The sequence below is a fragment of the Silene latifolia genome, chromosome 9 (assembly GCF_048544455.1).
Source record: "Silene latifolia isolate original U9 population chromosome 9, ASM4854445v1, whole genome shotgun sequence".
Lineage (NCBI taxonomy): Eukaryota > Viridiplantae > Streptophyta > Magnoliopsida > Caryophyllales > Caryophyllaceae > Silene > Silene latifolia.
In genome coordinates, this window is record NC_133534.1 from 6,765,728 (window position 1) to 6,779,438 (window position 13,711).

Here is a 13,711-nt window from a genome sequence, read left to right on the forward strand (position 1 = left end):
ATACCATGCACCCAGGAATATGGTCTATGGTACTCTCTTTCTTTAATTTTTTCTTATAATAAATAAATCTTAAATATAATAAATTATAAAAAAAAAAATATATATCATTATTCATAATTTTTATTTCTCTACAAATAGAGATCATATTTGATATATTTTGTTATTTATTTTATTTTTCTTCACATATTCACATCACGAAATTGACATATTCCTATCATATCACATAATTGTTTTTATTCCTTTAAATTATTTTATATTATGCGGTTTTGATATGAAATAAAATATTCATGGTTATGGTTCAATATATTTGAACAAATAAAGTCATATTCACTAAACTATAAATGTCATATTCACTAAACTGAAATTGAATATAATAGAACCATGAGATGAATATCACACTATATAATACATATCCATCAAACTTCACTGTCATATTCACTAAACTGAAATTGAATATGATAGTGTCTTATTGTGAATATCACACTATAAAACACATATTAATTACGGAAAATTCACGTGGTACCCTCGAACTTTGACATTTTTCAATGGTACCCAACTTTTTAAGTTTGTGCACGTGATATCCTTGAAATTTGATTTTCAAGCACAAAGTGTCATTTTTATCGTTTTTAAAATTTTCAATTGAGCATAAATTATAGACCAGAAATCGGAATTGACTAATTTTTTTTTTCAAATTGATTAACTCTTCGAGATCTATAAATTGATAAAACGAAAATGGTCATTCGGAAATTTATGATCGAAGCTATGTTTAATTTGTGATTTTCGTTAAAAAAACCCAATAAAATGTCAATCGGCAATTTTTTTTTCTCAAATCGTAGATTATGACGAGATAATCATTTAACGAAAAAAAATTGGCCAATTCTGAATTCTGATCTAGGAGTTATGTACAATTGACTTTTTTTACAGCGACAAAAATGATATGTTGTGCATGAAAATCAAACATGGAGGGTATAATGTACACAAATTTAAAAAATTGGGTACTATGTGCAAAATGACAAAGTTCGAGGATATCACGTGAATTTTCCGTATTAATTAAGCAACATCGTCATATTCACTAAACTTAAAATGAATATATAATAGTGTTATATTGTGAATGTAACACTACGTAAGTTAATTTTTTGTTTTAAAATATATATATATATATATATATATATATATATATATAAAAAGAAAAAAAAAAGAAAAAAGAAAAAAAGAGGAAGTTGAGGATGCGTAGGGGAGTATGGAGTATCGTACATATGAGTGTAGGATACTATAAGAATGGCTTCCTTAATGGGCTAAGAGATGGAGAAGAGGGTTGACTGGGGTGGACTAGAAAGAGTGTGAGAAAGTGGGTAAGTGGGCCCGGGAATGATGGAGAAAAGTAGAACGTGGTTGCCAAGTTTTTTGAACAATTCTAGATCCTTCTTAAATTACATAGTTTTTTTTTTTTTTTTTTTTTTTTGAAGGGCTTAAATTACGTAGTTAAGGAAGAAGGATAATCTCAATCAAGTTTGGAATCATGTAGAAGGATCTAGAACTTTTCAGAACCATTTGAAATCATGTAGAAGTATCGAGAATAATGTAGAACTATTTAGACCATTCCCAAGCAAGGTCAATTGCTTGGTCATGACCTTGCTTGGTCATGGTTAATGGGGTAATTAAGGTACTTAATTGGTGACCAAAGTTGTTAATTTGTGATCAAAGGTCAATTTGTGACCAAACTTGGTCCCTTTGGTCACAAATTGACCACTTATGTGACCTCCTACGTGTCCAAATTTGATTGGTGGAACAATAAAAAAATAATAAAAAAAAGTATATAATATGATAGCGAGGTATGATTGAGAATGTTGTGAAGTGGAAAATGATTGGGTTGATGACCTAGGTCGCGACCTTCTGCTTGGGAGGCTGAAAATAGGTCAAGGTTAATAAGGTGGAATTAAGAGTAAAATCGGGTCGTAACCTAGTTAGCGTGACCACTGCTTGGGGATAGTCTTAGAAGGTTCTAGTTTAGTTGTCCTTCGTCATAATCATAATACCCAAATTTCAATACATTATTATTAGTTTATTACTAAAATAAGCATTTTAAACTCCTTTTTTTTTAAAAAAATGTATCACTAAGACATGCAAATTTTTCTTAATTATTGCCTTATTGGATTGGATTTGATCTAAAATACTTTTAAAAACTTTTGCGTAAAAACAAAATAGTTAGGTTTTAAGAAATTAATTTATCTTTTGCGTAATTTTTAGCATAAATATTAAAATTATTAGTCATAACTCACACTCCGGTGACACGTGATATTAGAATTATTGCCTAAAAAGTAACATACTTTTATTTGTTTTGCATTTTAGTTTAATTTCTCGCAACCCATTAAATATGACCTCTTGTCCTTCTTGTTTATGTGTTTTGCGTCATTTTTATGGTTTAGTTGGGTAATTTGATTGTTGTCACATTGAGGACAATGTTGTGTTTAGCTTAGGGGGAAAGTGCATTCGCATATTAGTTAGTTTGCATTTAGTTAGTATAGATTTAATGAGAATTTTTGAAAAATTTGTGTGAATTTTTTCTTCTAATTCTTTGCTCATCCTACTTATGCCCTCTTATTTGTCCCATTTTTGGCTTGATAGCTCTTGATTCGCTACTTATGACGGGATATAACATGCATGAGGATGTCTTGACATAGTAGGTGGGAGATGAAAATTAAACCAAGTAGGCTTGATCATGACTTTTGGCAAGCTACAAAATTGGTAAGGTAGAACCTCCTTAAAGGTTATTTCATCTTTATTTGGTCTCACTTAAGTGAGTGGTAGGTCTTTTTATGGTGTGTGTTTCATCAAAACGCACAAGTATGGTTCTCATTTCATCTCTTTAAGCATTAATTTCATTTTTTTTGGTCTAAACCATCCGGTAATCCGAACCACATTGGGACGACTAATCCGAATTTCGGGGCGTGTCCAAGGATTACGGTATTTAAACCCCTCCCAATCGCAACTGTGGGGGATCGATCCGCATACCTCCCTACCAACGATTGGTAAATTAGCCCATTTTCTAGCAATTGATGAGCTACCAATTTTGTATAAATTTAATAAAATAAAAAATTCAATATTACCGTGCATGTATTATTAGTTCCACGGCAAAAAAATTGAGAAAGTTGATAAATTGAAATCATTAGATTTGTGGTGTAAAAAATATTTTTATTAAAATATATTTCAATACATTACTCAATTTTCTCGATTAATTTTCAGTTTTAATTTTTTTATTTCTCAAAGCAAAATACAATGATGGCAAATGTGAACAATTGATGAGCTACCAATTTTGTATAAATTTCTTTAAAATAAAAAATTCAATATACCGTACATGTACGAAGAAGTGGGCACATCCCAGACGACAACCTTTTTGGCTTCCCTTCCCATTGGTATATATATACCTTACTTGTGACTATCAACTGAATACAGTCAAAACAGTTTTCTCTCCTATTAAGCAAGTATCATCCAGCTTCTCAATTATTAAGGTCCTCTTCACTTTCCTCTTACTTTCTTTATTTTTAATTTTTTAATTTTTATGAGTACTTAACACACACTGTTTCAAGATGATCATCTTATGATAATGCAGGATTGCTTCTTTAGAAATGATATTTGTCATTATTCTTTAGATTAATTTTTAACTGACTACTTACTTAACGCACACTGTTTCAAGATGATCATCTAACTATTTGACCCGTTTCATGTTTAATACGGATAAATCCATGTTACACAAAAATTCGTGTTTAGCTTTTCTGATGTAAAGATCTTTGTTAGATATCCGAGTTGAAAATGGCGGTTATTTGTGTTGTTTGAGTTCATGTCTGGACATTTCAATTTTCAATACTCACTCCCTTTTTTCTTTTCTGATGTAAAAGTGAAATAGAGGTAGTATTTGGTAAAAATGCTGCTTAAGAGTGTCTGATACTTTGATTGCTTTGCTGGTTTCTCTTAATCGGCGTTTATTCTTATGGTAGACTTTCAAGTAATATGGCATATGGGTTAGAGCTGATCAAATGGCCCAAGTCCGTTGGCCCTACCCGGTCCGGCCTGCTTTTTGAAGGGCTTGGGCCTTTAGTTTTGGCCCAAAAAAGCCCATGGGACGGCCTAAAAAGGCCCAAAATATTTTGGGGCCGGGTTTGGCCCAAATTTTGGCCCGGCCCGACCCATATTTATTAATAATGAATATTTTTTCTAAGTAGCGTAAAAGTTATACCCAACTTTTTACAAATTCAACTATATTTTTTTAGATTTATAAAACAAAGTATACATAACATAAATCATATATACCAATGCATTATTAAGCATTCTGAGTTGGCGATGTTTGTCTTTATTTTATTTTATTGAGCAATTCATATGCATTTCATCATATTTTGTACAATTTTATACACTATGTATATTTTAAAAGTTGTAACTAAAGGTATTACACTAATTATTTCCAAAGATAAGTCGTAAATTTTAGGGCCCGAAAAAGTCCATTTAGGCCCATAAGGGCCGGATTTGGGCTTTCTAAATAAGCCCACGCATTTGGCCCGACCCGGCCCGACCCACACAAATGGGCCGCTTTTGTTAGAAAGGCGCGGCCCAAGCCCAAATTGGCCCGGCCCATGATCACCTCTAATATGGGTGCATATATAAAGTAGAGGTGATCATGGGCCGGGCCGGGCCCAAGCATTAAATTAAGCCCAAGTGCGCGGATCGGGCCGGGCCGGGCTACAAGTGCGGGCCTATTTTGTCGGCCCAAACCCAGGCTTAAGCGGGCTTTCAGACCGATTCGGGCCAAATATTTTTCCTCTTGAAATAAGTTTAGAAATCCCCATTATGAAGTTATAATACTTTGTGTATTTGTTATCAAAAATTTTGTATAGAATTGTGTGATTTTTGTCGAGTATTGCAATTAAGAAGTAGTAACCTAATGTAGCTTTTATGAACATACTGCTTGAGGTGACTCATACAAACTAAATACACAATTTTTAGTAGTGTAATATTATATTTTAGTGCGGTGCTCACTGTATGTTGTTGTAGTGTTATAATTGATTTGATATTTGTTTTTTCTTTAGGCTCAAAAACATTGACTTAGCACGCCGATAATGGTAAACAATTTATCGGCACTAGTATGATACAAAATCATTAGCGCATTTTTTATCATATAAATACTGGTGAAGGAAAATACTAAGCCTTATCAAACTAATACATGTAAACAAGTTATTACGGTTTATTTACAATACAACAATTGATTGGTTAATTATTTTACTTAATGCTTATTAACATTCTTAAATTGTACATATTCGTAAATTTTGCATATGTTCAGGCCGGGCCGGGCCAAAATTTGGGCCGTAAAGGCGGCCCAAACCCGCCCCTATTATATTGAATCGGGCTATATATGGGCTTCGGGCCGTGGGCTTTTCGGGCCTAAAATTGAGGCCCAAGCCCGGGGAAAAATCGGGCATGGGTCGGGTCGGGCTAGCGGGCATGGGCCATATGATCAGCTCTAATATAAAGTCCATATAGACAAGTAATAAATTATAGAGTAAATTAACAATTACTTCCTTTTATAAACCACTTTTCTAAAATAACTCCCTTATGAAAACTTTTTAATAATTTACTCCCATAAAATGTTCTCAGTTAAAAAGTTGCACCCATTTTGTCTTTCCGGTGACATATTCCGTCAATTTTCAAATTTTCAGTTTTAAGGCCTAAATTTATGACCAAAATACCCCTAGCTGCATCTTGTTTTCTCTCTCTTACTCTCCTCACTTTAATTCTTTATACCAACACCGACGGACTAACACAACAACACTACCACCACCGCGCACTTTAGCCTAGCCACCCCTACGACCGACACAATAATGAATAGTGGGGATTTAATGACATCCATCCATTTTTTTTCAGTCGGCAGAAGAGAGAAAGTGTGAGTGGCACAATTTTGGCGGTAGCCGGTAGGCCTCATTCTCTTACTAAAACTCTCATTATCAAACTCGTACCATTACACAGCAGTCAGCACTCAGCACCATCACCATTACCATTATCATTACCACCCTACTTTCTGGTACATTTAGTACCCTCGTTTATCTTTCACCCTTTTTTCAAAAATTCTTCCTTCCCACTTCCTTTATTATTAATAAATTAATTTTTATTATTAATTAATAATATTCCTTTTCGGAATCATACATAAATCATTAGCTAGTAGATAATCATTAATTGCAAAAGTTCAGGAGCGGAAGGCGGAAGTAAAAGGCACAATCTTGATTTTTGGTTCGATTCTTGCTTGAATTTCGATCTGGGTATCTCCTGAGCAGCGGTGGACGTGACTGGTGGCTTGAGGATTGGGTGAGCTTGATGACAAGGTTATTGATTGATGATGGTGGTCTCGAATTGGGTTGGTGCGCTGAGTTGATGGGTAATTCGGTGGTCGATGGTTGGAGAATGTTGGTGGATTATGGTGAGTACAACGATGTTGGTTGACTAATGGTGTTGTTGCTCCAATGGTGCGTGAATGAAGTGGTGTAGATTTCGATTCCGAGCTCGAAGGCAGATGAGGGGCGTGGGAAATGGTGCTGCTGATCGGAATTAGAGGCTACCGTGATTGAGGCAAGACGAAGATCTGATTTCGAGTTCACAATTAAAAGATGGAGATGGTGGTGTAGGTGTAGGTGTTGAAGAATAGTGCGAGAAGTCCAGCACCACTTTTGCAAATGGGGGAGCTTGATATTAATTTACACAGGGGCAAAACGGTTATAAAAAAAGATTTTTCATCGGATTGTTAATTTGGGTGTAATTTTTTACCCGAGAACCTTTTATGGGAGTAAATTATTTAAAAGTTTTCATAAGGGAGTTATTTTAAAAAAGTGGTTTATAAAAGGGAGTAATTGTTAATTTACTCTAAATTATATTTCCTTTACTATTGGAGTAAATTTTCTCTTCAATTCTGGACTATCTAAACACTTATCTTGGTTATCTGCAGTGACATTTCTTTACCTACTCAGCTACTCTCACTATATGGGGAAGACAATCCAGGTGTCTGGTTTCCCATCTACTGTGTCTGCAGAACAAGTCAAAACATATTTGGAGTCTCACACAGGCGAAGGAACGGTTTATGCTTTGAAAGTAAAACCGTTTAAGTCTGGCAAGGGCAAAGTATATGTTATAGTACAATTCAGTGCAGTTAAATTAGCACGTGTTATCATGAGTTTGTGTGAACGTCGTAAGAAATTATGGTTTCAAAGTAACTATTTGAAGGCGCGGGAGGTGGATCAAGATATTGTGCCTCGACCAAGAACTAATCAGCATAAGATCGAGAATATAACACTGCATGTTGGATGCCAAGTTGCAAATGATGAATTTGTTAAATTTTGGGAGGCACCTGATGTTTCACTATCATTCGGCTATAGTCTGAGGAAATTGTATTTTGAGCTTAGCTCCAATTCCAAGGAATACAAGCTTGAACTATCTTACGAGAGTATTTGGCAGATTGAACTGCGACACCCACGTGGTTGTCACTCAAAGTATCTTCTCATCCAGGTATGTATCTCAACCTGACTGAACAATTATATGAGTATATTTTTTGTCTGCATTCCTGTATGTAATAAAAAAAGTCTTGGCTTAGAGTTCAGGCTATAGTTGCCTAACTTGGCATGAATATGTAACATCCATTTCGCGTAGACTCTAATAGAGAATCTGATGGGGTTGAGTGAACACTGTCATATTTTTTGACTGCATTCCTTTCATGGCTTGGTTAGCAGATCCTTGGAAAGAGGATGTTATATTTCATGACAACAAATTGGAAACTAAGATTTGCCTTTACAAATGCGAACTTGGTAGAACTACTATTAGATAAAGATATATTCTATGGTTTCCATAGTTTTTATGTATTTATCTAAGACAAGCGTTGTCTCACTGTGGCTATGCTAACACTCCTAACACTTTCATACTGCAGCATATAATACTCCGTACTACATTTTGATTTTATAGATGCTTTTTTGAATTCTTAAAACCATTACTGCAATAACTACTAGGGATTAGGGAATTAAGGATAATGAAGGAATAATGTCGTTCTTTCTTTGCTTTATGTCATAGGAATACATGGCTTTAAATCTTGAATGCTGTTTCAAAACCTTCTTATAACATAATATCATCACTTTCTAACGACTTTTTGAGGAGGAATGTATGAATTTTTTGCTAAAATGGGCTATTTTGACTAATTATTTAACGAAATGGGTCGACTTTGAAATTAATTACCCAAAATGGGTCCACGTCATACCCGAACCTAGGTTTGTATTTAAGTCGCCATCTCGGTTGGCGACCATACCCAAATTGCAACCAAACCTAAATTTTGCTGTTATGATAATTCAGCATAAAATCGTCATGGGGGCTGGCGACTTGGCCTAAAGTCGTCATGCACCTTGGCAACTTGGATGGGCAATGTTTGGGCCAATTTTGACGAAATAGCTGAGTATGTCTCAGATTCAAGTAGCCATGGCCATGGGGGCTGGCGAATTTGGCCTAAAGTAGCCATGGGGGCTGGCTACTTGGCCTAACTTTTTTTTTTTTTTTCCTGATTTGGGGCTATGAAACCGGGAAGGGGAGGGGAGTCGCGGAAATATGTCTTCGAAGTAAGCCGCCAAGCACCGTGGCGATTTGACCCTTGACCATAGCTTCGTAAATTCCAAGCCTACGTGGACCCATTTTCGACAATTATTTTGGGAATCGACCTATTCCGTTAAATAATTAGTGAAAATCGCCCATTTTAGAAACGGATTCGGAATGTATGCACAATTCTTTAGTAGCTTCTGATCAAAACATGTAGCAAAGGTCCTGAAAACGTGACTTTGCCTGTTGTAAAATTGTTAATTTACCCCTTATTCTTTTCAGCTTAATGAAGAGGCTATTTAGTAACCTTTCTTTTGTCAACTTGTTAATTGCTGTTGCAAATGCTCTTCTTTGGTCTCTTCCGTGGAGCGTTTTAGGATAACTTCTGCCAATCTGTGTCAACCTCCTTGTTCAGTACTTCAGCGTTAGAACTTAGAAGCTGTCCTTAGGATACCATGAAGAGAAATTTGGTTGCACCACCAGTATCACCTTGCTTGCTGACCTATTACTGTAAACTGTCTGATTTCTGTCTCTCTTGGCACCATTCTTCGTGGATTTACAAAACGCCATCCTGACCTTGCTTACTCAACCAGTATCGCCCACAACTTTTAGTTTTAAGTGTTCACAAAACATCTTCGTTTTACCATCGTGTTCCCCTTTTCTCTGTTTTTTGTTGATCACACGACGGTCCCATAAGACAGTCCATGTTAGCCAACCCCAAATCGCTTTGGGACTAAGGCGCTGTTGTTTTTATATAGCTGAAGAAGTTATTCTGCTGTCAAAATATACCAACTAACTCCTTATGGGAAACATACGTAAACATAACGCTCAAATTGTTAGGCTAAAGTACTTGGTCTCTTGTTGAGCAATCCACTAATTTTCATCTTTGTACTATTTAAATGTTAATCTATTCTTGACCAAGTCTATGTTCTTATCTCCATTCAATGCTATAAAGTAAAAGTGTGACAATGTTTTCCTAATATTTCAGCTGTTTGGTGCTCCTCGGATTTTCGAAAAGGCTGAACGTACTTTCGTACAGTATTTTGTCAAGGATGCACAAGATGATCAGTGGTTTAGGACAACTGATTTCACCACATTAGGTTGCATAGGACAATCATCTGTCTTTTGTTTAGAGCTCCCATATAACAGTGAGCTTCCAGACTTCAAAGATAACTTTGTTTACTTCAAAGAGAATGAAGGGCCCTTCACTCTAAGGCCAGGCAATACCTTCTCCCAGAACTTTGAACTTGTTCCAATAGTTTCTCCTCCCACAGGAATCAAGTTACCATTCGAGATCTTGTTTAAGGTGAATAACTTGATCCAAAATGGATGCCTTACTGGCCCAAATCTAAACCGTAGTTTCTATCAGATGATCGATCCATGTAGGATTGACAAGGCCTGCATTGAATCTGCACTCGAAAGACTGCACCACCAGAAGGAGTGCTGCTATAACCCAGTTGAGTGGTTAAAACAAGAGTATACCAAGTATCTCTCATCTAGGAGACGTCCTGCAAGGCCAACTATTTCCTTAGATGAAGGGTTGGTTTACGTCCGCAGGGTTCAAGTAACTCCATGTAGAGTGTACTTTTGTGGGCCAGAGGTGAATGTTTCTAATAGGGTGATTAGGAAATTTTCCAATGACATAAATAACTTTCTTCGCGTGTCTTTTGTGGACGAGAATTTGGAGAAACTATACTCAACAGATTTGTCTCCGCGTATCTCCTCTGAATTTAGTGTAGTCAGGCGAACTGAAATCGATGCAAGGATTCGTTCCGTTCTGAGAAACGGCATAGTTATTGATGATAAGAAGTTTGAGTTCCTGGCCTTCTCATCAAGTCAATTGCGAGAAAGCTCTGCGTGGATGTTTGCTTCCCGGCCTGGACTCTCTGCGGACGATATTAGAACTTGGATGGGCGATTTTAAAGATATTAGAAATGTGGCAAAATATGCAGCTAGACTTGGTCAATCTTTTGGGTCATCAACAGAAACTCTCACTGTTGCTAGTCATGAAGTAGATGAGATACCTGATGTAAAAAGCATTCACGGGTTAAAATCATATGTGTTCTCTGATGGCATTGGGAAAATATCAGCTGATTTTGCTCGCAAAGTGGCAACTAAATGTGGTTTGAAAAGTTCTACTATGCCGTCTGCTTTCCAGATCAGATATGGTGGATACAAGGGGGTTGTGGCTGTCGATCCAACATCACTTTGGAAGCTATCTCTGCGACCTAGTATGTGTAAGTATAAATCAGAAAACAATAAACTGGATGTGCTTGCGTATAGTAAGTATCAGCCTTGTTATTTGAATCGTCAGTTGATTACCCTTCTGTCAACCCTTGGTGTACAAGATGGTGCGTTTGAAAAGAAACAAAAAGAAGCTCTAGAACAATTGGATGCCATTCTGACAGACCCACTTAAGGCACAATCGGCACTGGAACTTATGTGCCCTGGGGAGGTTACTAACATTCTTAAAGAAATGCTTAAATGTGGCTACAAGCCAGATGCTGAACCATTCCTGTCAATGATGCTGCAATCATTCCGTGAAGCAAAGTTGCAGGAATTGAGGACAAAATCAAGAATTTTTATTCCAAAAGGTAGAGCATTAATGGGTTGCCTTGATGAAACCAAATCCTTGGAATATGGTCAGGTGTTTGTTCAGGTTTCTGGTGGAAGATTCCGAGATGTTGGAAACGAACTAATCAAAAATAGAGGCTCTCAGGGTGAACCAAATTGTGTATTGCAACGAAAGGTGGTTGTTGCCAAGAATCCCTGTCTTCATCCTGGTGATATGCGTGTTTTGACGGCCGTAGATGTTCCTGCTTTACATCACATGGTTGATTGTGTTGTGTTTCCCCAGAAAGGGATCAGGTATTAAAATTCATTTTTGTATTATTGATCTCTGAGGAGATATGGTTAATATCAATGACATATCCCATGTTAATATCATGTGTCACGGTGATGACATATCCCATGATATTAACATGGGATATGTCATTGATATTAACCAATATATCATAAAATGTGATTAGCTTATACTACTTATTTTGTTAGTGCAAAATAGTTTGTCTGGGATGTAAAGCAGGAACATCCCAGACAAAATGTGATTAGCTTATACTAACTTGGCTAGTGCAAAATAGTTTGTCTGGGAAGTAGAGTGACATATCCCATGTTAACCAATATATCATAAAATGTGATTAGCTTATACTAACATGGGAAACTTTCAATTTTGGTATTTGAAAAATAGTTATTTCCTATATCAGGCCTCATCCAAATGAATGTTCTGGAAGTGACTTAGACGGAGATATATACTTTGTCTGTTGGGACTCGGAGCTAATACCTACTCGCCAAGTTGAGCCCATGGATTACTCAGCTGAAAAGAGTGAGGAGCTGGATCATGATGTTACCATGGAGGTTGTTTTTCTTCTCTTAATATTTTCATCCTCTGTGTATTATACATACATTGTTTAACAATCATTTAAACAGTCATACTAATATTTTCATCCTGTGTATTATACATTTTGGTTGTGCAGGAAGTGATGGAATACTTTGCCAACTATATAATCAATGACAGTTTAGGGATAATTTCAAATGCACACACTGCCTTTGCGGACAGGCAGGTGGACAAGGCAATGAGTAGCCAATGTATAAAGCTTGCAAAGCTATTTTCCATTGCTGTTGACTTCCCCAAAACCGGGGTTCCTGCTGTTATTCCACAGAATCTCCATGTAAAAGAATTCCCTGATTTTATGGATAAGCCCGACAAGCCAACCTACGAGTCTACCAACGTGATTGGAAAGTTGTTTAGGGAAGTAAAAGCAAGATCTCCTCAAGCACTACCCATAAGAGAATTCACCCGTGAAATGGCCAAACGCTCTTACGACCCTGACATGGAGCATGACGGGTTCGAGGATCATGTTGCTGATGCCCACTATCACAAAACTCAATACGACTACAAGCTCGGGAATTTGATGGATTATTATGGAATAGAAACTGAAGCTGAAATTCTGAGTGGAAATATAATAAACATGTCAAAGTCCTTCGATAAGAGGAAAGATGCTGAAGCACTTACTTTGGCAGTCAGGTCATTGAGGAAAGAAGCTCGGTCATGGTTCAAGGAACCAGATGATGATGATTCGGTTTTAGGAGAGAATGACCTGTATGCGAAAGCATCAGCTTGGTATTATGTTACTTACCATGCAAGTTATTATGGTCAATACAACAATGGGATAATGAACCGAGATCATTTTCTCAGCTTTCCCTGGTGTGTATATGACAAGTTGATAACTATCAAGAAGAATAAGAAGTTGGCCCGAAAATCCCGAGCTCTTGAAGCTTTAATGCAGGAGTTTAACAAAAAGTTTGGGTTGAACTAGTTAAGAATTACCAATCGTTGGTTGGCGCAGTGGTAGCATGGGGCTGCGCTTGGTAGGGAGGTCTGCGGATCGATCCCCCACAACTGCGATTGGGAGGGGTTTAAATACCGTAATCCTTGGACACGCCCCAAAATCCGGATTACTCGGCCCAATGTAGTTCGGATTACCGGATGGTTTAAACCAAAAAAAAAAAAAAAAAAATAGTTAAGAATTTGTGTTTGAGGATATGTTATTTTTTGTATATTCTCTTGTCAGTCCACCTTTCATTTGTACTCTGTTGTGGTTGTTTATAATGCAAAAAAAAAAAAAAAAAAAAAAAAAAAAAAAAAACGTTATAAGGGTTTAATGTTTACATTTTATGTCTAATGATTTGTTTACATATTATTATAATATCTCTTTCAAAAAAATAAAAGATTAATATATACGTGGGTTAACATTTATTTATAATCACATAATCATCCCACCATATACTAATTTTTCAATGTGAGATAATAATTCTACTATTTATAAGTAATATATTCACCAAAATTGGATTTTTTTTTTCTGATGTGGGACAATCTACTATTTATACATCAATACTATATATTAATTCCAGAAACCAAGGGACTTTCATGTAATTAAATAAATCTATACACATTAATTATATTATATAGTTTTAAATCGCTAGCGCTGTGTGATGGACCTGAACAAGGGACTTCAATGTAAATATTATATAGTTTTGGTTAAAAGTA

At 36.1% G+C, this 13,711-nt stretch overlaps 1 protein-coding gene across 1 annotated transcript; it reads left to right on the plus strand.

Moving 5' to 3' along the window:
• Positions 1-3,448: 3,448 nt before the first annotated feature.
• Positions 3,449-13,332, plus strand: LOC141598910 (RNA-dependent RNA polymerase 1-like). Its single transcript, XM_074418731.1, has 5 exons — positions 3,449-3,509; positions 6,983-7,539; positions 9,596-11,475; positions 11,868-12,018; positions 12,138-13,332. Exons 2-5 carry the CDS (start codon positions 7,018-7,020, stop codon positions 12,978-12,980), a joined length of 3,396 nt encoding a protein of 1,131 aa, XP_074274832.1. The 5' UTR covers positions 3,449-3,509; positions 6,983-7,017; the 3' UTR covers positions 12,981-13,332.
• The last annotated feature ends 379 nt before the right edge of the window (positions 13,333-13,711 follow it).